Below are 26,349 nucleotides of genomic sequence, written 5' to 3' on the forward strand. Positions count from 1 at the left end.
TAAGAGTTTTCTGAGAGGATTCTTAGAATCTTTATGAATACGGGCCCTGGTCTTTTCACAATCGGATAGCTATCCGATCTGAGAAAACGCATGAAGTGGCCAGGTGTAAACAGCCCCCATGACAAAAACATACGCACGAAAGCCGAAAACAAACGCTGGTTGGCCTCTTACATCCATAGACAGTATATAAACACTCACGTCCAGATTTGAGGAAGTGGTGGGGGAAGTGACGTATGCCGTAAAGCAGTTGAATTTTGTAGTTCTTTTTGTGCTCGGGTTACTACCCGAACCCCGAAGTTACATAGTGCCAGTAAAAGCGATACAGACCCCATCAGGCTATGGCAGACGTGTCATTCAACTTATTGTAAGTCGATGTACCATCACAAGGGTCTTGGAAATATATTATGAAGGTTGAAAAGCTACATAGTGTTCCTTTAAACAAACTCACCTTTTCCAGTAACTGCAAACCTTGATTAGCTTGTCTCTGAGTCTGGGATTTACGTTTAATTTAGGTATAAACTGACAGCCTATCTGCTAATCGACGACGTGTTTACCATTAAAGATACTAGGGCTGCCCCCTAATATTCAACCAAATGTTAGATGACACAAGAAGTGGTGAAGTCATGCAGTCTGTGACAGACAGATTGTTAACACCATAGAAATGTTTACGTAAATACATAATGAGGCATCTATGTATATATTTCTATGGTTAACACAGTTGGTCTATGTAATTACCGTTTGTCAGACAGGAAATCCAAATGTTCACCTATCATTCATCAACCTCAAACATGGCTGATCATTTGAAACATGTAAGGAGTAGCCATGCGTAAGTCACTTTACATGGCCACTCGCTCTAACGTTACACTCTAAAAACCGTTGGGTTGGTTTTTAACCCACTGCTGGATCGATGTTATTCAATTCAATTCAATTCAATTCAAAAGCTTTATTGTCTATCCCCACAGGAGTAGAATGTTGTCTTTGCTCAGTAAACAATACAAAAAAAAATACAAAAAATGTATTACATTAATAAACCCATACAACTATTATTTTTACCCCATACATGGGTTAATATTTCCAGATTAACTTACAACCACTGCACCATACATCCTTTATTTTGTAAGAAACAGTTATTAATACAGCATGTTCCATACAATTATATTAATGTATGTAATGTAATTAAATACAATATCACCTACACAATATCTGAGTGGGTGATGAGCTGCTTTTCTATGGGGGAACCGCAAACCTCACGCCTGTTTCACTCTGGACTGCGTAAGCATCGCGGAAGCTGTAGGCCTACGTATGCAGAGCGTGAGCAGCACACACTCACGCTGGCAGTTGAAACACAGCTTGTGTACTGAAAATACAGTACAGATGAGTATCGTCCATCATGCCACCTTTTTCAGGTGTTCTCCGACCACTGTCTGTCACGTGCTTTGATTTACGCTGAGCAGCATACTCTACTGCAATGCAACTGTGTTCCCTACTGTCCCACACATTCATATAACATGCTGTATATGTGTAGGATTTAAAATTAAGTTTTAACCAGCCCTTTGAAGTTTGCAGAAAAACTCCTGGCAATGATCAATGATGTGGTTTAGTGTTTTTTTTTTTTTTTTTTTTTACAGCGCTGAATGTCATATGGTGACTGTGAAGCACCAAACACCTCACTTTATGATTTTATGATGAAATTTGTTATTTTTCATGTTAATGCAGGTGTATTTTGACCAAAAACAATGCACTGTGGCTTTAACTCAGCATGAGAAGCACAGCAAAAATAGACTTGATGCCGAAACGATCACACGGCACTGCCGCTTCTGCTCCTGCTACGCACTGCTGCGCCGCCTCGGCATGCAGTGTGAATGTCTAATCTGTTAACATGGGCACCAAAAAAAACCCCCAAAAAACACTGTTTAAGCTCTGCTTGCGTAATCAAAGTGAAAGACTCCTTATCACCTGCACATAAACAAACAGTACAGAGTTCTTATAAGTAAGGGATAATCCACGGCTAGCTGTGCATTAAATGATTTTAATGCACGACCTGGAGGCAAACGCAAAGCAGAGGGTGATTGCTTCCATGAAGTGTATTAAAATCGTTTAATGCACAGCTAGCCGTGGATAATTCTGCTTATACCATAGTCATTTGCCAGTACTGACAACTTAAAGCTGTTATTGATGTTTGCAGCACAATATTTGACCAGAAGGGTAAAATTGACGGTTTATTTTTGTCAGTTAGATCTAGCATTCTGACTGCTTTGAATCAGACACATAGATAAAGTAGTGCGTAAGATTACATTTATTTGAATTAATGAATTATAGCATTTATTTAAATTAATTACAGAGAGAGATGAGAGATGCGTACCTGCGTCTTCTCAGCGTTTCTCTCTATTAACAACGAAGCTGTGAGTTTAATTACTTCAAAATAGCGATGTGACCCCCTCGTTGCCTAGAAATATAATGTAGTGAAGGAAGCTATTTTATTACTCAAAGTCGCAGTGCAGGCGGGCAGTGTTGTGCTCCTGAATGTTTCTGTGTGCGCGAAGCGCGATCTCCACTCTTTTTGCGAGTGACGTGTGTGTGTGTGTGTGTGTGTGTGTGTGTGTGCTTCAGTGAAAACAGTGCATTAACATAGAACAGTGATTACACTGACTTGGATCTATAGTACCTGTGCACTAAACTGTTTTATTGCACACCTTCCAGCCAATCAGAATTGAGTATTCAGATACACCATGGTACAGTATAACATATTTTAACATCCAAAGTAATTAGATTTTTATAACCAAAAAACAATCAGTTACCTTGATCTTTGCAGCTGACACTGACTCAGAAAACACTAATTTATTTAGTATAAATTACTAAATGTTGAGACAGTCTTCTTTTTTTCGACTCATCATTACTTTTGCCGATGCTCTGAGGCAAGCATTATGCGTGCACTTAAGTTCTTATATTTTAAAGGATCATTATTATGGTTTAGTATTTCTCTGTAATGTTGAACAATGTTAAATATTAGGGATATCAGTTTATATAAATTCCCATGATCGATCGATCATTGTTTAAATTAACAATCAATGAATCGATTAATCTTTAACTTTAACCTCTTAAATCCAAAGCGGGTGTGCTACTAAGTTATCGGGCCCCATTTTAAGGATCTAAGTGCATGGTCTAAAGCGCACGGCGCAAGTGCACTTAGAATCTGAATCCACTTTTGCTTGTTTAAAGACCGGAAAAATGGTCGGCACGCCCGGTGCATGGTCTAAAAGGGTTGTCCCTATTCTCTTAATGAGTAATGGGTGTGTTTTGGGTGTAACGTGCAAAAAAAAAAAATCAGTCTCATCTCCTATTCCCTTTAAATGTCAGTTGTGCTCGTGCCATGGCGGATTCGCTATTTACATGGCGGAATTTTCAAGCGGAAAAACTGAACATCTTTCTAGCGAGGAAACGGATCTGCTCGTGCGCGAGGTTAAACCGTGCGAGCAGACCATCTATGGGACAAGCCGGATTCCACCATATCTTTATGTACACAATAATAATCTTTTACATTGCAATCCTTTTATTTTCATATTTGGCATATTTGTGTGCTGCTGTGATCCCTGTGTGTGTAATAAGCAGAGTGTATGCGCGTGTTGGACTCGCCTATAGGTGCACATTACTAATGCGCTCTTTAAGGGCGCTTTCACACTAGCACTTTTGGTGCGCACCCGGGTTCGAATGACGTCAGAGTTCGGTTCGTTTGGATGATGTGAACGCTGTCTTCCGCTATTGATGACGTATAATGTGGTGCGTGTGTGTGTGTGTGTGTGTGTGTATACACTTACCTTGACGAAAAGCGGGATTGACGCACTGTAAGCAGAGAGATGATTTCTGCTTGCCTCCGCAAAAATTGTCTGCAGCGGACAGCCCGCTGTCTTTGGAACGATTTTAGTACTTTTTGGCAGACAGACGCAAGTGTGTTTCTGTATATTTTCTTTGAAAACGTACCGCGGTTCGGATACAAATAATAAAATGTGAACACAGTCCATCGGGGGCAGGGGGAGGGGGGAGCAATCGAACTCGGGTTCGGCACAGGCAATCGAACCAATTGTGAAAGTGCCCTAAATAACAAAACAAATATTGCGCCATTGACTTTAGAGAAGGTTTCAGTTGGTCAATGGCACAGTCTATTTCAGTTGCCTCAAAATAGCAACGCGCCGACAATGCACCTGAACACACCTCGTTTTCAGACCAGCAGCCCATGGGTGCACAAATGGGCGCAAATGCATTTGCTATTTAAACTACGTGCTGCAGGACATGAAAAGGATAACTGTGTCGGGCTGAAACAAACAAAAAACACTTGCGTCGCGCCTGTCTCAGCATTGTGCCGGGTGTATGATAGGGTCCATCATGTTACTAACCACTTGCTTAACCAGCACAAAATGGATGTTGTTTCGACCATTGATACGTTTTTTCGATTATTATAGAAAACTAATCGATCGTCGATTAATCGTTAGCATCCCTATTACATATAATATTCTTTCTCAGCCCTGAAACTCAAACCACTTTATGATGCCACACCCCAGTATATACTGTATTTAAGTAACTAAATTAGTATCATAAAAATGCGATTAGTTGACTAATGGCTTAAACGACTACTAATCGACTAGAAAAATCTTTAGCCAGGGCCTGGGGCTATTTTTAAATTAGCATCAAACTGCGCACCTTTAAAGGTGAGAGAGCCAACAATCGGCATACTTCAGAGCTAATGTTTCCACATCACATAATGTATTGTCTGCTGGAAGGAGATGAAAGAAGCTCCTTAGTCTGTATAAGCTGAAAAAACTCCCAGTTTGAATAGCAAATCGTTTATTTGTACGGGAACAGGTACAGTTCACTTGTGCATTGCAGCGGTAAAATGTCCAAGATAATTCTCTTCATCTCCGCTGATGCATGGAAATGCATGAGTCATCACAGCCTTGCACCCATACAAACTACTCTTTGTTTCACTATTAAGCACCATACAAAGAATAGCTTTTGACCAAACTTGTCTCACAGGTATTGTCCAAGCCAGTGATTTCAAAAGAAAATTGAGGTGATAGTGCTTTTTCTTTTTGTTCTCTTGCTTTGAAAGATGTCAAAGATGTTTATGATCTCTGTACAGTGCATATCTGCCCAACATTATAAAAAGTAGAGGATGAGATCATGTCTGTGGTGTATGGAGTGTTGGGAAGTTTACTTTTGAAATGTAATAGGTTACAGATTACAAGTTACCCTATTTAAAATGTAATAAGTAATGTAACTATTTCAATTACTTCATTAACCCTCTGGGGTCTAAGGTGTTTTTGGGGCCCTTGGGATGTTTTGACATGCCCTGACATTTGTGCTTTTTTCAGTTATTTATAAACATGATAATGGCAAAGGTGTAAATTCACTCTATATAGCAGGGCTACCATAATATGTGAGCAACATGAATGTAGATGTTTGTATTTTTAAGAGAATAATGTTTATGCGTGGTTATTGGAAAAAATAAAAATGAAAGTTGCTGAAATAAGACCACAAAACTCATACTAAATATGTGTCAATAAGACTTTTGACTAATGGATGTTGTCGCTTCGAGTTCTGGCTTCAAAATTATGTGAAAATAGTCTTGCTTTATCGTTCACATAAACCAATACATTGCTTTAAATTGTGTAAGACAGGTTTTGCTTGGAAAGCCAATATGCGAGGGGGGCGTAAAGGGGCAGTAGTTTACACCTGAGAATACAATGTCCCACCCACTCTGCATAATGAGCCATTCATTCAGGTGTGACACTGACTGAGCCACAATGCAAGGACAAAAGATATATTTAGAAGAAGACTTATATTGACCATTTAAGATTTTGCTTACATCTATCTTGTAAATATGTTTTGCTATTTTATTAAAAAGGTTACAATTACAACAATAATTACAATTTCAACAATATTTCAAGTGTACTCTTTCTTTGTAAAAAAATTATTATAGGCCTACATTTTATCATATGTATTCATTAGTTTGATTATAGCCAACATTGGAACAGCTAACATCTTAGTTGATGACTTTATTTTTGACAAAAATAGTATTTTATATATATATATAACATATGAGCAGAAATTGCTAAACAAAAGCTTATTTGATGTGGCAGTATATTCTACAGTACAAACTGTACCCAAATCTAGTCAACAAAATGTTGTCTTTCATATTTCGCCTGACTGTAACGTTGTTTTTTATGAAATATTAGGGCATATAAATGTTAATTTGCAAATAGCCTACATTTTACTTCAACATATTTCAGTCGATTTTGACTCATCTCAGTATAGCAATACAGTTTGCTAAAACATCATCATTCATTCACACACAGAAAGCGATTTAAATTTAAATGGTCTTTTTGCGAGCTGTGGTAAACAGCGCGCATCTCTGGGGTTCATTCATTCACAAACAGAAACGCGATTCACTTGAGAAGGGAAAAAAAACGTACTACAGTATTCCTCAGCTCAGTCGGATCCTTGCTCCTCGAAATACCCGCACTTCTGAGGTACATTTTCCATTATTATTATTCCTCACAGCGCTGCGAGACGGTGTAAACAAGTAATGATCTGAATAAACTTGTGTTTTCTCGAGCTGATATGGGGGCATTCACAGGTTTGCGTGGATTGCCTCATTCATTTGCATTTGAATAGCGCGCGCTCTCCGTGGGCGGGGTCACATTAAAAATAATTAGATGAGATGAGAACAACTGACATCTCGCTCTTTTCTTACAGATTACATGAACTGAGAATATTTGTTTTTTATATAAATTACTTCATTTAAAAGAAGAGAATTCAAGCTTCATGCCTGTGTGTCTGTATGTCTGTTTGACTGAGTATTCGCTGAGTTATTGTTGATTTTCGGACGCGTTTCAGAATGGACTTCACTGACAGAGAGAAGGCAGAACTCGCTTTGTGTTTATTTTTCTTTATTTGGCAAAAAGCACAACACTTTGTTTTTATTGTGAGTATACACAACAATAATACACATTTAACAGAATCGATTGATGTATGAAACTTGTTTGTAATATCAAAGTCAACAGAGCAAAATTAATCTCTTTTGAACTGATAAAAAAAAAAAGCGAGCTGGTATCGCCGGCGATACCGCCGACCCCAGGGGGTTAATGTAACTGATTACATTAGATTACTTTTTGATTCATTTTCGAAATTTCTAATGAATGTTTTCAACTGTTAATCATTTTCAAACATTTAAACCAGGATAAGTTAACCTCTAAAAACAAAGATAGTTATATTTAAGAGAAAGCACACAATGCTAGATCATTATACTGTAGTAAAAAAAAAAAAGTGTTTTTCTTCTTACTGATATAAAAAAGTAAAAATCTGCATAGTATTCTCATTTACCACTATGTGTGTATGAATAAAAAACATTATACCATATGTTATGTATCTATTCAAAAGAGCACACGCGAGACGGCATGTCTGTCTTTTAGCCACAACTTTCCTCTTTACTTCCGCAAACTACACGCCCAATAAATTCCCAACATTCCTAGCACTACTGCGACAGAATCTCAATTGTCTCAAATGCAAAATTGTAAGCATTTAATACATCACACCATATAAGGCCTAATATTGATTTCTCTCTAACAGAAGCAAGAATAGATTCTAGTTTCATACTCACTGGCAACCCAAACAGACTCCCCCAGTGTAGCTGTCATAACATGCATGGTATTGTTTTGTTTTTGAATAAAGTTATGTTCCACCTAAAATATAGTTTAGACTCAATGACCAATCGTTGTGTGTTAGTAGTTAAATAGCTCTTTTTTGCAAGTCAAAAAGGTCCAAACTAATAGAGAGATTTGTCCACTTCATGTTCAGTCCACATTCATCATAGGAGACACTTCCTCAGGATCGACATTTGAAACCTTCAATGTCAATAGCATTTTATTAGTTGGCAAACATATTTTGCACTGAACTGTTGTATTTGCGCCCTTTCCTGATTTCTGTATGAAAGGATTTTTAAATTTCCAGCACTGGAACGCATTTTAATCACTCGCCATGGTGACAACTCTCAGACAGGTTGTAGCCTAAAACTTTCAATGACAATGTGGAATGGATTGATGTAATTGGCAGACATGATGCACTGCAAATTCAAACAAGAGAACCAATCAAAAGCATAAGAATGGCATCGCTTTACTAAACGGCCTTTAAAGGCAGGCGGCATTGTGCACATCAAAAACAAGCAAAGCAGCAAATTAATATTATTCAACATATTCTATCTTTTTACAGAAAACATTCAAATGTAACCCCCTTTGTAATCGTTAATATTTTCATTCCCATTATATTTTTTTTTTCCATTTTTTTTTTTTTTTTTTTCATTAACTGTAATAGATTACAGTTACATTTATTTTGTAATTAAATTACGTAACGTCGTTACGTGCAACTATACTCACCAACACTGAGTGTATGGTACTATTTTTTCAACTGAATTAGACTGAATAGGAACATAAATATTACCTTAGTATTGACTGGCAGCACCTGTCCCAGATGAATATCAGCTCACTAATGTGGTTAAACATTAATTACGCAATAAGGTTGTAGAGGTCGTGCTATATTGTAAGAGTTAAGGGTGTTCACAATATATAAAATATTATGAACACAAATTTCATTAACCTGTTAACCGTTGCCAGTGCGCCCGCGCACTGAAGCGTTTTTTTTTTATTTAGTTCAAAGTTACTATCAGATTTAATGTTATACCTTGACAAACTATACATCATTAAAAAGATATAAGACTCAAGTTTCAGTATTTGACCACTATTGTATTCTGAGAAACTTCTAGCGACAGTTATTTCTTAATTTGTGTCAGGAGTTATGAAATGGAAAAATGCGTCGATACCTTTAATATGAATTATGAGCGTCAGCCGCTTTCATTCATAAAAAAAACTCTGTGCTGTCCTCATGACAGCGCTTGACAAAACAACGTCCCTCAGGGCTTTTAGCTCAAAAATGTGCAGATTTGGAGAAATATTGATAGATTCTCATAGGTTTACATCATATTTCTATAGACAGGAATAATATTTATTGAATTTATACCCAAATGCGTCGATGTAATCATTATGAGCGCTGTATACGCTGATTTACTGTGTTTTCAATTCATACCAACAGCCTGAGGGTGCTATATGCACAATAATAGTCCATATATGGAACATGAAGAAGAGCCATGATCATGTGACATTCCAGGAAGCCACGAACACACACAAAGCTATCAGAGATCGCAGTAATATGCAGATAAAGATGTTTTGAAGACAATAAACATGATTGCAATGATATTTGAGTTACCTGTGTTTTTCAAGCCATGCCAGGTATTTTCATAATAATAGATTATATGTATAATGTAATGCTAATCTATATAGACTTTATCATTGTGCATAATACTATAAAATAATATATTTTCTGTCTGATTTTTTTATCTGAAGCCAAATTAGATCACAGAAGATTATTTAAAACACTCGACTTGCGTTATAAAGTAAGTTTGGAGCACAAACATGGTTTTAATCTCATACATTGTCGTGTATTGATGGTGTGCTAAGCTAACATGCTAGCTAGCTCTGGGTGCACCTGCCACATAGCAGTTATTCTTTTATGATTTTTTTTTCTAAATAGGAATGCTTACTGAAATGTTTGTTTATTCCAGAAGGGCATTTGATACAGTTAGATACAGAGAGAACTTTGATAAAAGAAATTAGGGATTGAAACTCTATGAATAGCCTGTGAATAGCCAGTCATTAGTAACTATAATGCAGACAAAAGAAATGCATATTTAGAGTCATAACCAGGCTGGAGAGGTGTGAATGTGTGCAGGGGGAGACTGAGACTGAATGGGGCTCGTTTGCACCACAAAACAATAGAGACAAAAGACTGAATAGATGCTTAGATGATGACTAAACATCAGTAGCATTTTAGAGTCTAATCAAAATAAAGTCATGACATGATCTTGAAAAACATTTAACTAAATACAGAGTTTTAGACTTAACATCTTCATATTTTAAATATAATATGGTCAGACATATGGCTTTAGCTGCCGTGCATTTCTAGATTGCTACAGTGCCAACTTCAATTATATTTTCATGAAAATGTTTCATAAAAATAAATTTCTAATAACTTTACAAAACTTTGAAGCTATTTAAAACTATTTTTTTTCATTATGACAATAATTAATTCTACATTTACAATAAACTGCCAGGTGTCAGCTTTCAAATGAGATCATACTTGTGTTTTTAGTGCAAAGGGATAATGAACTGTATCTGTTTCAGTTTGGGAATGTCATTTCTGGGGATCTTTCAAAAGTGGGGTTGCAGCTTAACAGTATGATAATTTTATTAAAGCAAATTCATGAAGTGCCATCCTTCTGTTAGAAGTTATAATCCCTAAATTGTAATTGATTTCATGATTTAATGGATTTTAACTGATATCGATTCTTAAATCTCAAGAATCTTTTTATTATAGGGATGCTGTTTTGAGTTGGTGTATGAATAAAATACTCATTTTATATATATATATAAATAAAAAAAAAAAATACAGTGAGGAAAATAAGTATTTGAACACCCTGCTATTTTGCAAGTTCTCCCACTTGGAAATCATGGAGGGGTCTGAAATTGTCATCGTAGGTGCATGTCCACTGTGAGAGACATAATCTAAAAGAAAAATCCAGAAATCACAATATATGATTTTTTAACTATTTATTTGTATGATACAGCTGCAAATAAGTATTTGAACACCTGTCTATCAGCTAGAATTCTGACCCTCAAAGACCTGTTAGTCTGCCTTTAAAATGTCCACCTCCACTCCATTTATTATCCTAAATTAGATGCACCTGTTTGAGGTCGTTAGCTGCATAAAGACACCTGTCCACCCCATACAATCAGTAAGAATCCAACTACTAACATGGCCAAGACCAAAGAGCTGTCAAAAGACACTAGAGACAAAATTGTACACCTCCACAAGGCTGGAAAGGGCTACGGGGAAATTGCCAAGCAGCTTGGTGAAAAAAGGTCCACTGTTGGAGCAATCATTAGAAAATGGAAGAAGCTAAACATGACTGTCAGTCTCCCTCGGACTGGGGCTCCATGCAAGATCTCACCTCGTGGGGTCTCAATGATCCTAAGAAAGGTGAGAAATCAGCCCAGAACTACACGGGAGGAGCTGGTCAATGACCTGAAAAGAGCTGGGACCACCGTTTCCAAGGTTACTGTTGGTAATACACTAAGACGTCATGGTTTGAAATCATGCATGGCACGGAAGGTTCCCCTGCTTAAACCAGCACATGTCAAGGCCCGTCTTAAGTTTGCCAATGACCATTTGGATGATCCAGAGGAGTCATGGGAGAAAGTCATGTGGTCAGATGAGACCAAAATAGAACTTTTTGGTCATAATTCCACTAAACGTGTTTGGAGGAAGAAGAATGATGAGTACCATCCCAAGAACACCATCCCTACTGTGAAGCATGGGGGTGGTAGCATCATGCTTTGGGGGTGTTTTTCTGCACATGGGACAGGGCGACTGCACTGTATTAAGGAGAGGATGACCGGGGCCATGTATTGCGAGATTTTGGGGAACAACCTCCTTCCCTCAGTTAGAGCATTGAAGATGGGTCGAGGCTGGGTCTTCCAACATGACAATGACCCGAAGCACACAGCCAGGATAACCAAGGAGTGGCTCTGTAAGAAGCATATCAAGGTTCTGGCGTGGCCTAGCCAGTCTCCAGACCTAAACCCAATAGAGAATCTTTGGAGGGAGCTCAAACTCCGTGTTTCTCAGCAACAGCCCAGAAACCTGACTGATCTAGAGAAGATCTGTGTGGAGGAGTGGGCCAAAATCCCTCCTGCAGTGTGTGCAAACCTGGTGAAAAACTACAGGAAACGTTTGACCTCTGTAATTGCAAACAAAGGCTACTGTACCAAATATTAATATTGATTTTCTCAGGTGTTCAAATACTTATTTGCAGCTGTATCATACAAATAAATAGTTAAAAAATCATACATTGTGATTTCTGGAATTTTTTTTTTTTAGATTATGTCTCTCACAGTGGACATGCACCTACGATGACGATATATATTATTATTATTTTATATATATATATATATATATATATATATATGTATATGCATTTTTTTTTTTTTTTTTTTTTTTTTTACTTAACCTGTTCTTCAGGATTGAATATATGTTAGGGTCCTAACATATCATACAACAAGTTTTAATGACAGCCACAGTTTAAATGTTTATATTAAAAAAATAAAATAAAATAAAAACCCGAATTGGAATAGAAACATACTCATGTTATAATGTTATTATTATAAATACTGCCTTATGTGCAATTTAATTTTAAACATTTAAAGTAATGTTAGCTTACAAATCAGTTGTTCATTTTAACATGTAAATTTTTTCCCTTTTCTTTTTCTTTACCTGATATTTATCCAAATGAAGCGATATTGATTTAAAATCGGCGTTAAATCGAATCGGGAGCTTGTGGATCAATATCGAATTGAACCCTGAAAATTGTGTCAATGCCCAGCCCTACTGCTTCAAAACTGTTTTCTTGGGTGTTTGTTGACTTCGTGCCATTACATTCCCAATGTTGGACCAACCACCAGGACAGGCTAATTATCTTTCCTGCTAAACATCTGTGATTACTGTCATATTTTCATGTGCAAATGAAGAGATGAGGGCAAAGTTAAGCTTAGATGTAAACATCATGATGGCATAATCACAGTGTAGTATAATAATCAGGTGTATGAATGGGGTGTTTTTATAGTGTGTTTAAATCTTTATTTACAGTATTCTTTTCATCCAAAACACCTTAATATCAGTCAGTTTTTAAGTGAGTATATATCGATCACACTAGCCTGATCCAGCAGGCACTGCATAATATCATCAGGGCCCAGTGTCTCAATTAGTTTAAAGGTGGAGTATGTGTTTTTCAGTATTAAAATACTTTATCCCAGTTTAATGGGCAACTGGGTAACCGCCTAGTTAAAGTGAAACTGAAACTGAACATTTGACGACGGGCCATTGAAATATAAAAAAAATGATGCACACCAGAGGTGGCAATGCAGCCACGAAGTGAAGCGCAGTCAATTATTCCGCTAATACTATATTTAACACACCTCGAAACATTGTTCAGATGATTAATTTCAAGACATTTGCCAGGTTTTTGTCATTAAAACGCTCTTGTGTGTGTATGACTAATTTCTTACGCATCTAATCTGAAGCCTCCGTTGCTATTAATTCCAAAACGTCATTATAGAGCTAGTAACAGAGGCTTCAGCCACTGATAGCAGACTTGAGAGAGAGTTATCATGTATGAATTGCCTCAGTCTGTGCGTCTCTCAACTGTGTTTGACAGCAGCGTCTCTACTAATAGCGAAACTGTAGGTTTATCTGCTCTAAAAACACGGTACTTATTACATCGTGAGAAATGTCTTGTAGCTTTTAAGTTGTTTTCATTTACTCTTAAAATCATCAGAGCAGTGCTGACAACACGTTTCTGTGTGTGCGTTTGAGTAGAGAGAGAGAGAGAGAGAGAGAGAGAGAGAGAGAGAGAGAGAGAGAGAGAGAGAGAGAGAGAGAGAGAGAGAGAGAGAGAGAGAGAGAGAGACCTGCCTGGAACTACTTTAGCCATGCGTTTCCCTGAAACTATTTGGGAAGTAAAAGAACACACCTTAGAATAATTGCACACCTTAGAACACCTTAGAAATTCAAGCATTCAACATCCCCGTAGTATAAATCTATATAAACTTTTGTGTGTACGTTTTACTTATTTTACGTTAAATGCATTAAATAAGTCTTACTGTATATAAGGGCAATTTATTTTCAAATTTCAAATATGTATATTTTAATCTGTACTAAATATTAAAATGAGGACTAATGAGACCTTATTGTTCTTTATAATTATTTTGCACTTTAATCTTTTTAAAACACTTGTTTACTTTATGCATTTTTGAGCATGGCTTTATTGTATTTAGTTTTTTTTTTTGTTGTTATAAGAAAAAAGTTATTGAACCTGTTACAGTATGACAACACTTTTTTTTTTTTTTTGCAGCTTACTTCAATATTGTGATAATACCATGATAAGAGCTTCAACAATTATCGCAACATGCAAATTTGATACCGTCACATGCCTACATATCATAAAAATGACAATAAAAATTATGTTCGGTTCCGTATTGTAAATGCGGTTGTCACTACCTGTATTTTGGGAGTTAATTCGATTTTAGAATGTGGTTGTCACTCCTGTAAACTGTGTTTGTACAGACCAGGATTAAGCACTAAAAGGTGAATTGACAACCCAATTTAGCTGTAGTGCTTACTTGGCCAGAGTTTCATGCCGGCCGGGTTGCAGATCTCACTCGCTAGTTCTGATCTCAGTCAGAGTATGCAGTATCTAATACCTCTTAGTCGACTGCCACGTGCTTGCTCATAACAGAAAGTGTGGTTTTCATAGACATGTTCATACAATTTGCTAAGTCAGTGAACGACAGAAATCAAAAGGTGCAGATGGGGTGTCACATGCTCCATTCATTCATGGCCTTCAGTTTGAACTGGACACAGATTTGCAGTAACACCAGACTCCAGTCTAATGGAAATAATGATTTCAGAGGAATACAGAATAAATCGAATTTAAGATTTTATTTGCCAGGTAAGAATGCTGCATCATGCCAAGTACATAATTAAACAATTAGAAGCCAATCTTAGAAATGGTAAATACATAACATCAATAGATCAGGTGGATGGATCTAAGAGTGATGCATACCTGACATGCAGCAGATGCCGTCCTAACCAGACGCGATGCGATAAGATTCCAGCGACAAATAATTTGTCTGTCCACACCAGACGCGACGCGACTATCGGACGCGATAAAAATCACAGCCAATCAGAAGAGCGTGTGGGCGGGCTCTCTCGGCAAGCTCCCGGCACTCGTAACGAAATGGATAAGTACATAATCAAATTCATGAATATTACACCATTTTAACAGTGAGTTACTGAAACAGTAGTTGTCATAGAATACACTTGTCTGTTAACAATGAGTTGACAGTTTGAATGCTCTTGTTCACTTTTATTTATTTTGAAGATCTAAGGTGAGTTGCTTTCAGTACGGCCATAAAAAAATAAATAAAAAAAAAACAGAAAATGATATTCAAACTCACACAGACGCTTTTAACATTACATAAAGCACATACACGCTTTTAACATTACATAAAGCACATAAACAGTATCTGAGATGATCATACTTTCTGTTGCTGTTCCAGCCGTGACGTCGCAGAGATAGAAACCATTTGAAGTGACTGTTCTATGACAACGATTGTTTCAGTAACTCAGTATGTATTTTGAATTATGTTAAAATGGTGTAATATTCATGAATTTGATTATGTACTTATCCATTTCGTTGCGAGTGCTGGGAGCTTACCGAGAGAGCCCACCCACATGCTCTTCGGTGTCCTGTGCTCCTTTTGTCCAGGTCTTCTGCCCGGATTAGTCGGTTTATTGTTTTATTGCAGGCTTTTTGTTCTTGTGAATATTTATGGTATGGTATAGTATAGTATGGTATTGTACAGTATAGAGTAGTATAGTATAGTAATTATATCTATGAAATATTACTTACAATTTGTAAAATATCTAACTTGGAAAAAAAATGGCAATATATTAAACGGGTACTTTACCGCAGAAAAATCGTACTTTCAATAAACTTGGCTACCTATACAATAGACGTGAAAAAAATAGCTGCTACCGGACTACAAAAAAAAACTAATAAGAGGAAGGCTGTTCTCTTCCCTTTTGCCAAATAGATTGGAAAATTGTGACATCCATAAAACACTATGTTGCTGTTACATGTTTCTGTCCAAGGCCACTTCCACCAGTCTGCCACGCTTACCAGAGTCAAATACTTCCTTGCTTTAGCAGGAAATACTTTTTAGCAAACTTTTAGTCATAATGGTGTCGACTTGTTTTGGTGCAAGAACTCAAAGAATTTTTTTGGTTGCAATAATTTAAAGATTAAACATTTAGCGGGAGTGAGTTACTTTCGGTTTCGAGTGAAGGATCCAGCTCGTTGTAGGAAGTGTCTAAAGGCTTCAAAAGAATCATAAATATGGAGAGAACACAGCGACGTGAAATCTAAAAAAAAAAAACATCTGTGTTTATAGTCAACATTTCAAACTGGATGACCACAGACTCATTGTTTTTGGCCAAATGGAGTGGAAAAACTGAAAGAAACTGCTGTTCTGTCAGCTCTGCCGAACACCCCGAAGCAAATCGGGATCTCGTACACGTAAGACAGCTGTTGCCATAGTGTTCCATTTTTATCATAATGCTGTTTAAAGAGTAGGCATAGTGCAATACAGTTTTCAGTGATAAACCTACCCTTACATTAACTGTCTGTTAATATCCTCTGTAGATCCTGTCTGTTGGCGGGATACAAGAATGCAGAAGTATGTTTTAGTTAATGTATGTTAAGTTAATATGTGTAGTTTTTACGAAAGCCCTGGAGCTGTCAAAAGTGAATAAACGTGAATTTCTCTGTCCAGGTAACATGGAGAGCGAGTAAACATTGTTCATTTGCATATTATTAACAACATTGTAACAACACAAAGCGTGTTGAAAATCAGGGAAGTTGGACTTTAAGGAATATCTCAGGTATTAAAAAAAAAAAGCCAGCTCATAAATCGAGGAGTTGACATCCCCATTGTTTTTGGGCAACAGCACATGGGCACATTAGAACTGGGTTTGTCTGTGAAACTTTGTCATGTTTACTGGTTTGTCACTCCATTGTGTTAGGGAAGAAGATATAAATCATTTGATAATATCAACATGTCAAAAGGTGATTCAGTCACAATACTGGCATACAAAGGCAAAATACACTAACTATGACAACAATGTAACATAAAAATGGCAGATTTTATGTCACAAGACAGATCATTTTGATAGAATGTTTTACTGTGTTTTCCTTTGCACTGCAGTATAGGGGCGATGTGTTGTCTAGTTGTTCACAGTTTGGTGACAGTGTTGTACATTATTTAAGCATGCAATGACTGTTGCTATTGAGTGTGCTTAACACTGCTTTTTATACAATTGACAATCAAATAAATTGTCCCAAGAAATGACAGAGCTTAGAGACACTGACCATTAATTCAGACAGAATAGCCTATATTTATTTTTTGCATTAAGGTTCCTTCTGGTGAAATATCATTCTCAATAAAGTTGACATGTTATGACCTGGCAAGTAAACAATTGTTTGGTCAAGTCCCTAAGCATTCGTAAAAATGTGGAATGCTCATTACTCTGGGCAAGGTTTTTATTTTATTTTTTTTATTGGGAATCCAAAATACAGTATTACTATAGCTTTACACCAGAAACACTACAATTTTTTTTTTTTTTTTTTTTTTATGAACATAGGGCTTTGTCACATCTTATGTTGTTAAATTAATGTTTATTGCATTATTTTGTGTCATGTTTGTGACATGGTGTTTTATGTTTGTGTGTAGCCTGTGTGTTTATGACACCATGGACTAATATTTACTTCAGCTTGGGGAAGAGCTACTTGTGATGAACTTTGATTTATCACGTGGCTTTCTCTTACCAATTGTGTTTCTTAACCACAGCGTTTTTTTATTTTTTTACAGTAAGTCATATGTCTGAATAACTGATGTTGTTCACTTTATTTTGATGGCCCCTTTAACATTTTGTTGTATAAGTAACGTTGCACCTACATGTCTACTAACTCTCATTAAAGTTTTAGAAGAGTAGTAGATTGGTAGGGTTAGGGTTAAAATAAGTTGACATGCAAAGTTACATTTGCAAAGTTACATTTACAAAGTTACAGCTTTTCGATTGTTGGATTGGAGGCACTCTACAAACTGTGTTAATTACTTATATATTGCCAAGATTGCATTACAGAGAAATACTAAAGTGTAATAATGAGCCTTTAAAACATAAATTAAGCACTTAAGTGCACGCATAAAGCTTACCACAGAGCACAGGCAAAACTAATGATTATGAATGTGTTGAAAAAAAAAAAAAAAACAGCAAAGAGCTGTCTGAATATTTAATCATTTATTAATAAACGTGTTTTCTCAGTCAGTATGGGCTGCAGAGGTGAAGTTGATGATGCTGACTCATAATTTTCGCATTATAGTGGGTGCGCCTATAGAGAGCAATGCATGTTAAGTTAAACATCATGCAGTAAGTGCAGTACTAATTTATTTAGGTTAACGTTAGTGAGCATCCATGTAAAGTGGCTAACGCTAGGCTTCTACTGACATATTTCAAATGATATGCCATGTTGAGGTCGATGAATGATAGGCAAACATTTGGACTACCTGCCTGACATAATTACCACATGGACCAGCCGTGATAGCATCTGTCCGTCACAGACTGCGTGACTTCGCAACAGATTTTTTTTTCCTTTTCCAACCGACCAATACAAATTTGACTTACATTTGGTTGACTATTAGGGGTAGCCCTATGTCGTTTTCCCAGGACTATACCATTCATCAGCTCTGTAAAATGATTATGTAAGACTTCAGAAATAACTTGCAAATTGATATTAAACTTTTGTCATCAACAGATCTGAAACTACTTCATAGTCATGCACATAGAAATTAGACAACATCTTTGAACATCTGTCAATTGATCAGAATCATGCATTCAACCACATGAAATGAAAGGAACCATGACAGATTAAATAGATAACGACAGTAATTTTACAACTCATTCCAAGGACAGATAATGATTATTTGTTGTGCAATCAACGATTTCTAATGTGCTGTTTATATTCTCACTCAATCTCATAGACTGACTGTTATATTCAATGAATGGTGTTGTGTTTCTGAAGTGCAGCTACTCGAGCCATGGGTTTGAGCCCTGTTGTGCTGTTTCCAATGCAAAATACTTTTATCTCACTGTTGCTGTCGCTCGCTCTCTGTCTGTGGTCCCTCAAGACGGCGGTCAATTGTTTGGGGCATTTAGATTTTTCTTCTCTGCACCTTTGCACTTTCACAGCCCAAACACCTCCCCTCTGAGCCGATTCTTTGCACCTCCTGATCCGTGTCCCTCTCCTGCCAGGAGGTTTCAACTTTTCTCATCCATCGCTTCAGTTCCGATGAAGGAAATCGGAAATGGGTTTTAGGCCCAGTGTCAGCCCTTAACTACTCTATTGATCTCTCTCAATGTCACAGGAAGAGAGAGGCTCAATTAGGTGTTGATCTTATGAGACAGTAATCAGTGCCGGAACTGTCATTCACAGAGCCTCTAAGAGCACCGCTGATGCTCTTGTACCTCACTGGGTGTTTGAGGAATAATAGAAAGGGATTCACAAAAAAAATACCATTCAAGAAAAAAAGTATTCAAGATGTAAGAAAAATGTTGATTATAAAAATAAAATACTTTCAGATTAAATAAAAAATTCTCACATTATTAATGTACTATTTACTCAATATGTGTGTACCACTCTTTTTATTAGAGTATTAGTTGTTGTTCACACAGAATGCATTTTTGCATTTATCAAAAACATGAGATGCAGAGTGGTGAAATTATTATTATAATTTTTTTAAAGTTGAACTTTTAATTTCATAAAAATGTCCTTTCTAAAGACGCTGCAAATGTAATAAAATCCATTATATGTTTGGTCTTAAAACTTAGGCTTACGATGCTTTTGGGAAACGCAACCCTGGACTGTGATATGAAGAGTATTCAAAGTAACATATTTAGCAACTGTGTGAAAGTGAATAGCACATACAGTAACACGCACAATACCGGTATAAACATGAATATCTGTCGGTACATTATGCGTCATATGACTAAACATGCATCATTGTTTTCAAATACCATTTTCACAGTCCACACTACAATGCAAAACGGAGTGTTCAAATTGAGTTTTCAGTTTTTTTCACTTTGGAGAGCGTTTTCAAAAAGCTTTGTTTTTGTTAATAAAACCGCCATCTCAGTGTGGATGGAAGGCCAAAACGTGGACAAGGCCTCTGTTTAAGTCACTTTTGAGCAGTTAGACTTGGCACTGTCCATCAATTTGACAAACAGGATCGTAAAAATAATTACCCATCATTTTAATTTTCATATTTTAATGATAATAAGTCATTAAATAGCTTTTGTTTTCTTTCATATTTTTATTTATATTCACGAATTTACAGGACAAGCATATAGGTTATGCATTTATTTATATTATGAAAAGAATAATATAATATGTACTTTTCAGTTTTCATCTTGAACAGTTGTCGCGGATCGTGAGTGAACTCAATATCCCTTCCTTTTTACTATGTTACATAATCAAATAAACATGAATAAACATCAGAAAATGTTGAAAGAGACAGTACAACTTACCGAAATCTGTATCATGTCTCATGTAATCGCTTATTTATTTATTTTTTTGCCAACAATGTCACGTCAAGTCAAGTCAAGTCATCTTCATTTATATAGCGCTTTTAACAATGTAGATTGTCTCAAAGCAGCTTTACAGAGATAAGCGTATAATTTAAGGTAACAGAGATTGTTTCGGCTTTATAGCAGAGTTATTTCCATCTAAAGTTAGTTTTAATTGATTTGGTTCCGTCGCAATGATCATTTGTTATTAAATTAGGGGCCGCTAAGACAACACCACTCTACACAGACTTTAAACGCGAACCTGTGAGAAACGCTGATGGCGGTCACATGCGCATTTAGAATGGGTTCTATAGTTATGTGCGTTAGAATATACGCAGGTTTGGAATTCCCTACGAGCCAAGACTAAACAAAATACTTGTCTTTCCTTATAAATTTTGATAAGGAATTTTATTTTATTTGTTGCTTTGGGGTAGGACCGCAAGACGAATTTTCCCGACAACGCCTTATCTGTAGAGTGGTAGTGGGATCCTCCATAGGGAGAGACTAGTTGGCACTTCAGCACTGCGTTGTCATCGGTCCAGGTGAAGGTCCTTCGTCACGTAACATTATACCTCAAAAACCCATTCTTTGACCTTAAACTTGATAGTCAGCAAGAAAAATAGCTCTAGAGAGGAGCATTTTTCTAAATATATGCACCATATTACATAATCATATTTTTTACTGTTCTTTAATATTTAATGTACGTTTGAATGAATCTGTCAAGTTTTTATGACAGCCTTTAAAAAAGCCAGTTTTAAAACCAAATGAACTAGAAACTTAATTATATAAGTGCTATAACTTTATTAATATAAAATGGACTTGAACTGGGTGCTCGCCTCTGTGTAATCAAACGTATCAGCTTAGACAGACTTAGGGTACGTTTACACGACAACGATATGCTTAAAATGGAGAAGTTTTTCCTTTGAGTTTTCCGCGTACAGACGACACCATTGTCAAAACGATCCCCATTCACACGGATCCGCGAAAACGACTAAAAACTCTGTATTCTGCTGCCAGGCCTTTAGATGGTGATGAAACACTATAGACTGAACATGTAATACGCATGTGCATGACGTTATCGTCTTCGGAGATTTGCGTTTTTGTTGTTTACATGGAGACCGTTTTTAAAAACTTGCACTTTGAAACCCGTTTTCAAAAGTTTGTGTTTTCAAGCACCCAAAGCGCTGTCGTCGTGTAAACGAACGGCCAAAACACATAAAAAGTTTTACGTTTTTATTTGAAAATGGTGACGTGTAAACAGCCCCTTATTCTGGAGACTGAACTCGTGCTCTGCTGCCACACTGCAGCGTGCTCGCCAAATTCAAAGCGGTCAAATGTTCCAGCAAATTCAAAGGAGACACATTGAGGAATTGGATTTTGGAGGATGTTAATTTTATTGAGTCAGCCCTTTATGTATTTGTGTCTCATTTAGATGCATCTAATGAGTTTTAGCAACGTCATTAGCAGAATTACACAAATATTTAAATTAAAAATGAAACAAGCATGGTTTACTTGGTATCATGTTATTTAAATCACCTCAAAATTGTGTCCTAGGCTGACATGGCTTAGTTGGAACAAGATGCGTCAACACAGATATAGCTCTTTTTGGCACAAGTGTACATTCATATTCATGGTTTTGCAGTTATAATGCGCTCAGCTCCAGTCAAAAAGCTCTGTCCCAGTAGACGTAGGATGGAACATCCAAGCCTACGGAAATGTTGTCTGTCTGCTGCTCTATTTTAAGCATTTAGGACTTGCAATTGATTTAATCTAGAATAATTTGTTGCGGAAATGTCTGCCTACTGAGATCCCAGTCTTCTGGAATAGCTCTTTTCATTAATCATATTTTCATATTGACAATGTAGCCCGCTGTGCAGGATTCAGAGGGAGTTTGGTAAATATTTGATTTATTATCTGATTAATCATATGTGAAGGCCAAATTGATGACATTTGAGTGAAGAATTAAGAAATGTTTTTTTTTGTTTGTTTGTTTCTTATTCACATTTCATAGTTGCCTCATCATTGAGTTTCTGATCATGAATAAGAAATGTTATGTATTTTCTGCAACCACCAACACCACTGGATGTTTATCAAATGTGTTGATTTACAACCTTTTTATTCATTTTGAGGAATACTGAATCAGTTTTCTTGAGATGAGTAAATGCATGCTCATGCTAAGAACTGCAATAACCATCATGTTTATACACAGCGCCTCTGCACCTTACAATTTCTCTCAACATGGGGACATGGTATGAGTCAATAAATGAGAAAACAGTACATTACGTTCCATTTTTGAAAAAGTAACTCCGATATTTTATTGTAAATTCAAAAGTAATGAGTTGATTTACTAGTTACTTGGTAAAAGTAATCTGATTATGTAACTTGCATTGCTCGTAATGCCTTACCCCCAACACTGTTAAGAACCAATGCCATCAAGAAAGACAGAATCCTGAGACACTTCAGCAGTTTTATCAGTGAATGCAACAGAATAAACATTCAGCTCTTAAATGTCAGCTCTAGATTTAGATGTGTAAGTTGCCACAGGGGTTATATAACATCTACGCCAATTCCTCCAGGCACCTCTCATATTTGGATGATCACAATGGTTTCTTTGAAAATAGAAACGGTTTCTTCAAGAACCCTCCCATGACTCATAAAGCTTGTAAATCAAAGTCTCATATGACCATGTTCATCAAATTACACTATTGTGTCAGTACACTTTTTTTCGTAACATATATTTAGGATTGTATCAATAGGTAAAAATGGCCTATTAACAAATTCAGATCTTCATAAGCAACATTTTATTTTTATTTTTTATATTTAATATTGTATGAGATGAAAATTTTATTAGGACTAACTAAATTTAGAAAGGACTTGTTCACCCCAAAATGACTCTTCAACAAGCTTTTTTAAAAACAAACACCATGCTAGCACCATAAAACAGTCCATTTGTCTTGTATAATTTATTTTTCAAGTCTTCTGAAGTAATATGATAGCTTTGTGTGAGAAACAGACTGAAACTTTAAGCCTTTATTTGTTGAAAATGTCTGTCACACCTGGCTTAACGTGTCACCATTCTAAATGTGAAACATCAGATTGCAGCGCTTCAGAGCTTCACATGGTGATGCGGTAGCCTAGCAGTTCCAGGCATGTTGAACCTGGGTGCTTGTGGGAGATACAGATTTTAATCTGCTCTGCCGCAATCCAATAATTTCTTGTTTTGTCTCTAGTGTCTCAATTGGATTTATGAATTGTTTTGAAATATGTGTGGTGCTTGCCTGTGTAAAAGGTGCCCCCACAATAAATCTATTTTGTACCGAACTGTAAATACTGTACCTTGAACAATCAAACTAAATTTGGATTTTCTTGTCAGTAAAAATGAATGCTGTAGGCCACATTCTTGCATCCCAACTTTCATTAGGCTGACAAGTCCCCAAGGCTGATTTACTTTCAGGGGAAACTTTCCCTTTAACACAGTTATCTAACTCTGATGGGATACAGCAGGGTCGTCCCTATAGCATTTTGGGGGCCCTAAGCAGATTTTCAAAATGGGAACCCCTACATATCTTTAACTAACCACCCCCTTTCACCTATTGTACAGTATATGTCCTACACTCAGGGCCGGATTTATGCATAGGCATTCTAGGCACGAGCATATGCTGGCACATTTATTTTTGTTTTACTATATAATTGGATGTTCTATATAGTAATGTGAGTAATGTTCTATTTTAAAATGTTTGAAAACATAAAAAAAATTTTCACCTTGCTACATTTTTCACTCTTAAAATGTTTTGCATGGATTCTGTTTGAACAGTTGACACGGATGAACAGAGCACATTCATGTTGCGATTGTGTTGTCAACATGAAATACTTACCTTCAAACAGCATCATGATCAGAGAAGTGCACGACTAACATGTGGGGGTTTCTCCGCAGTCCCTTGAATGAGTGCTGGGCCAGCTTCAGATGTGCACGCTTCATAGTGAAGACTCGCACTGAGACAGACATCTCAAGAGCTTAGCTCAGTATGTGTATGATGATGAGAAGAACAAACAGAGAAGAGTGAAAGGCACAACATGATGCAGAAACTTACTTCTGACCTGTTTTCCTGTCTTCTGTTCCAGTTCTACCAAGTCACACATGTGGAAATCCAGGGTTGATACCCAGAGGGATTATCCACGGGACCAGGTACAACGTCGGCGACAAGATCCGCTACAGTTGTGTGATGGGATATGTTTTGGAGGGGCATGCAGTGCTCACGTGTATAGTGAGCCCAGGAAGTGGTGCATCATGGGATTTCCCAGCACCATTTTGTAGAGGTAAGATGCTATTTGCTTACATGGATGGTTGGGTTAAAAAGTAGGGTTTCCACAGTCATGGAATACTCTGGCTACTATACATGTTCGTGCAAAAACATGCTACTCTTACATTTTCTGTAATATAGTATACTTTAATGGATAATGTATGACATAATTATCAGTATCAAACAGAGAAGACTAGGATGGGTACTGTATCCCCCAATGCAGTGTGCTCAAATTGACCTTCCATTTTCAGTCTGACAAATGAACCACCAAGTAATATTAATCACCTTTTTGACATTTGTACACAACTTTAACTTAAAAATTCACCAATCCATCCATTCTCTAAACAGCTTATCCTATGTAGGGTCGAGGGGGTACTGGAGCGTCTCAGACCATATGCGCTGAAACACCCTGGACGAATAGCCCGACTTTAATAATTAAATGAAATAAACAAACACACTTTATAACCTCACATGCAAATATGACAACAACATATTTCCTGTGGAATAGTGCACACAGTGTTTCATTTACTCACTACGTTTTTTTCAAATTATGTTTTAATAGTTGGCAGTGTACAGTAGCCAAATCTGTAGAGGTTTCCTTGATTTTGTCCATCGGGAATTGATTGGATCGATGGTCCATTGTTGTTTGCTATTGCTGTGATCTCATGTGAGTGACAGGTTGTCCCGCCCTCTCGCCAGTAAGCACATCATCAGAGAAGAGAAGTGATGTTGCAAGAGTTATTTTTGCAAGACTTGCAAGAAAGTTATTTTGATTCAAGATAATGAATTAAAAAAGAAAAATGTCATTTATAATAAATACTGCAATATCCATAAAAAAAAAAAAAACATATTTGAATTGAACAAGAATTGTCAATTTTGATTTCATGGCACTACAGGCATAAACATTGTTTTTTAATGCACTGGTCAGTTTTGAGATTTTGGCTTGTGTTGGTTCAGACTAGTCAAAAGAAAACATCCAAAATACACTTTTAAGTGTTTATTTTATTGCACTTTATATTTGCATCTGTAGATTTCAATTGCACTGCATATCTCAAAAGGCCACTTCAGTAGCACTTCATACACCTAACTTTCCAGTTTTATTCCTAACTATATTCTAAAGGTTTTTACAGAGGGGTTTGTTCATATATCATTTGCTGGATTTTATACAATATTTTATTCCTAAAACCGCTGACTCTAATATGTCAACAAAATGAAACAATTATTTTAAGTTTGAAGCTTGATCCAAATGTTCAGATTTATGTTCTAGAAATGTATGCAAATTAGTGCAGATTATTTTATTGGATAATGACTCATTTGAATATATAAAATAACATTTAAAAAAGGTAATGCAAATAATGTTTGAAATTCTTAATGTAATCATTCATCTGGGGAAGAATATGGTGATATCTTTTAGTTATGTTTTTACACTGTTCACATGGGGTGTCTAACACATTTTTCAGGTTTGTCTAACAGTAGTCATGTTAGAAATACTAAAGAAATTGTATAAAATAATCAAATCTAAAATAACACTGAATAGTGAGTGTCTTTTTTTTTTTTTTTTTTTTTACTTCTTTTTCTTTTGTCGTTTAACTCTCGTTCCCCGCCAGTGTAAAAAAAAAAAAAAAAGGTTGCCAGCCACCGCCAATAT

General features: G+C 36.5%; 1 protein-coding gene across 1 annotated transcript in view; it reads left to right on the top strand.

Annotated features, from left to right (window-relative positions):
* The window catches only part of LOC311279930 (CUB and sushi domain-containing protein 1), a 682,447-nt gene that overhangs the window by 416,508 nt on the left and 239,590 nt on the right, over positions 1-26,349 (top strand). Inside the window, exon 4 of the mRNA XM_084391753.1 lies at positions 24,523-24,717. Coding sequence (XP_084247879.1) covers positions 24,523-24,717 — 195 coding nt within the window. The remainder of the gene's footprint in view (positions 1-24,522; positions 24,718-26,349) is intronic.

The sequence above is a fragment of the Rutilus rutilus genome (genome assembly GCF_951802725.1).
Source record: "Rutilus rutilus genome assembly, chromosome: 20".
Lineage (NCBI taxonomy): Eukaryota > Metazoa > Chordata > Actinopteri > Cypriniformes > Leuciscidae > Rutilus > Rutilus rutilus.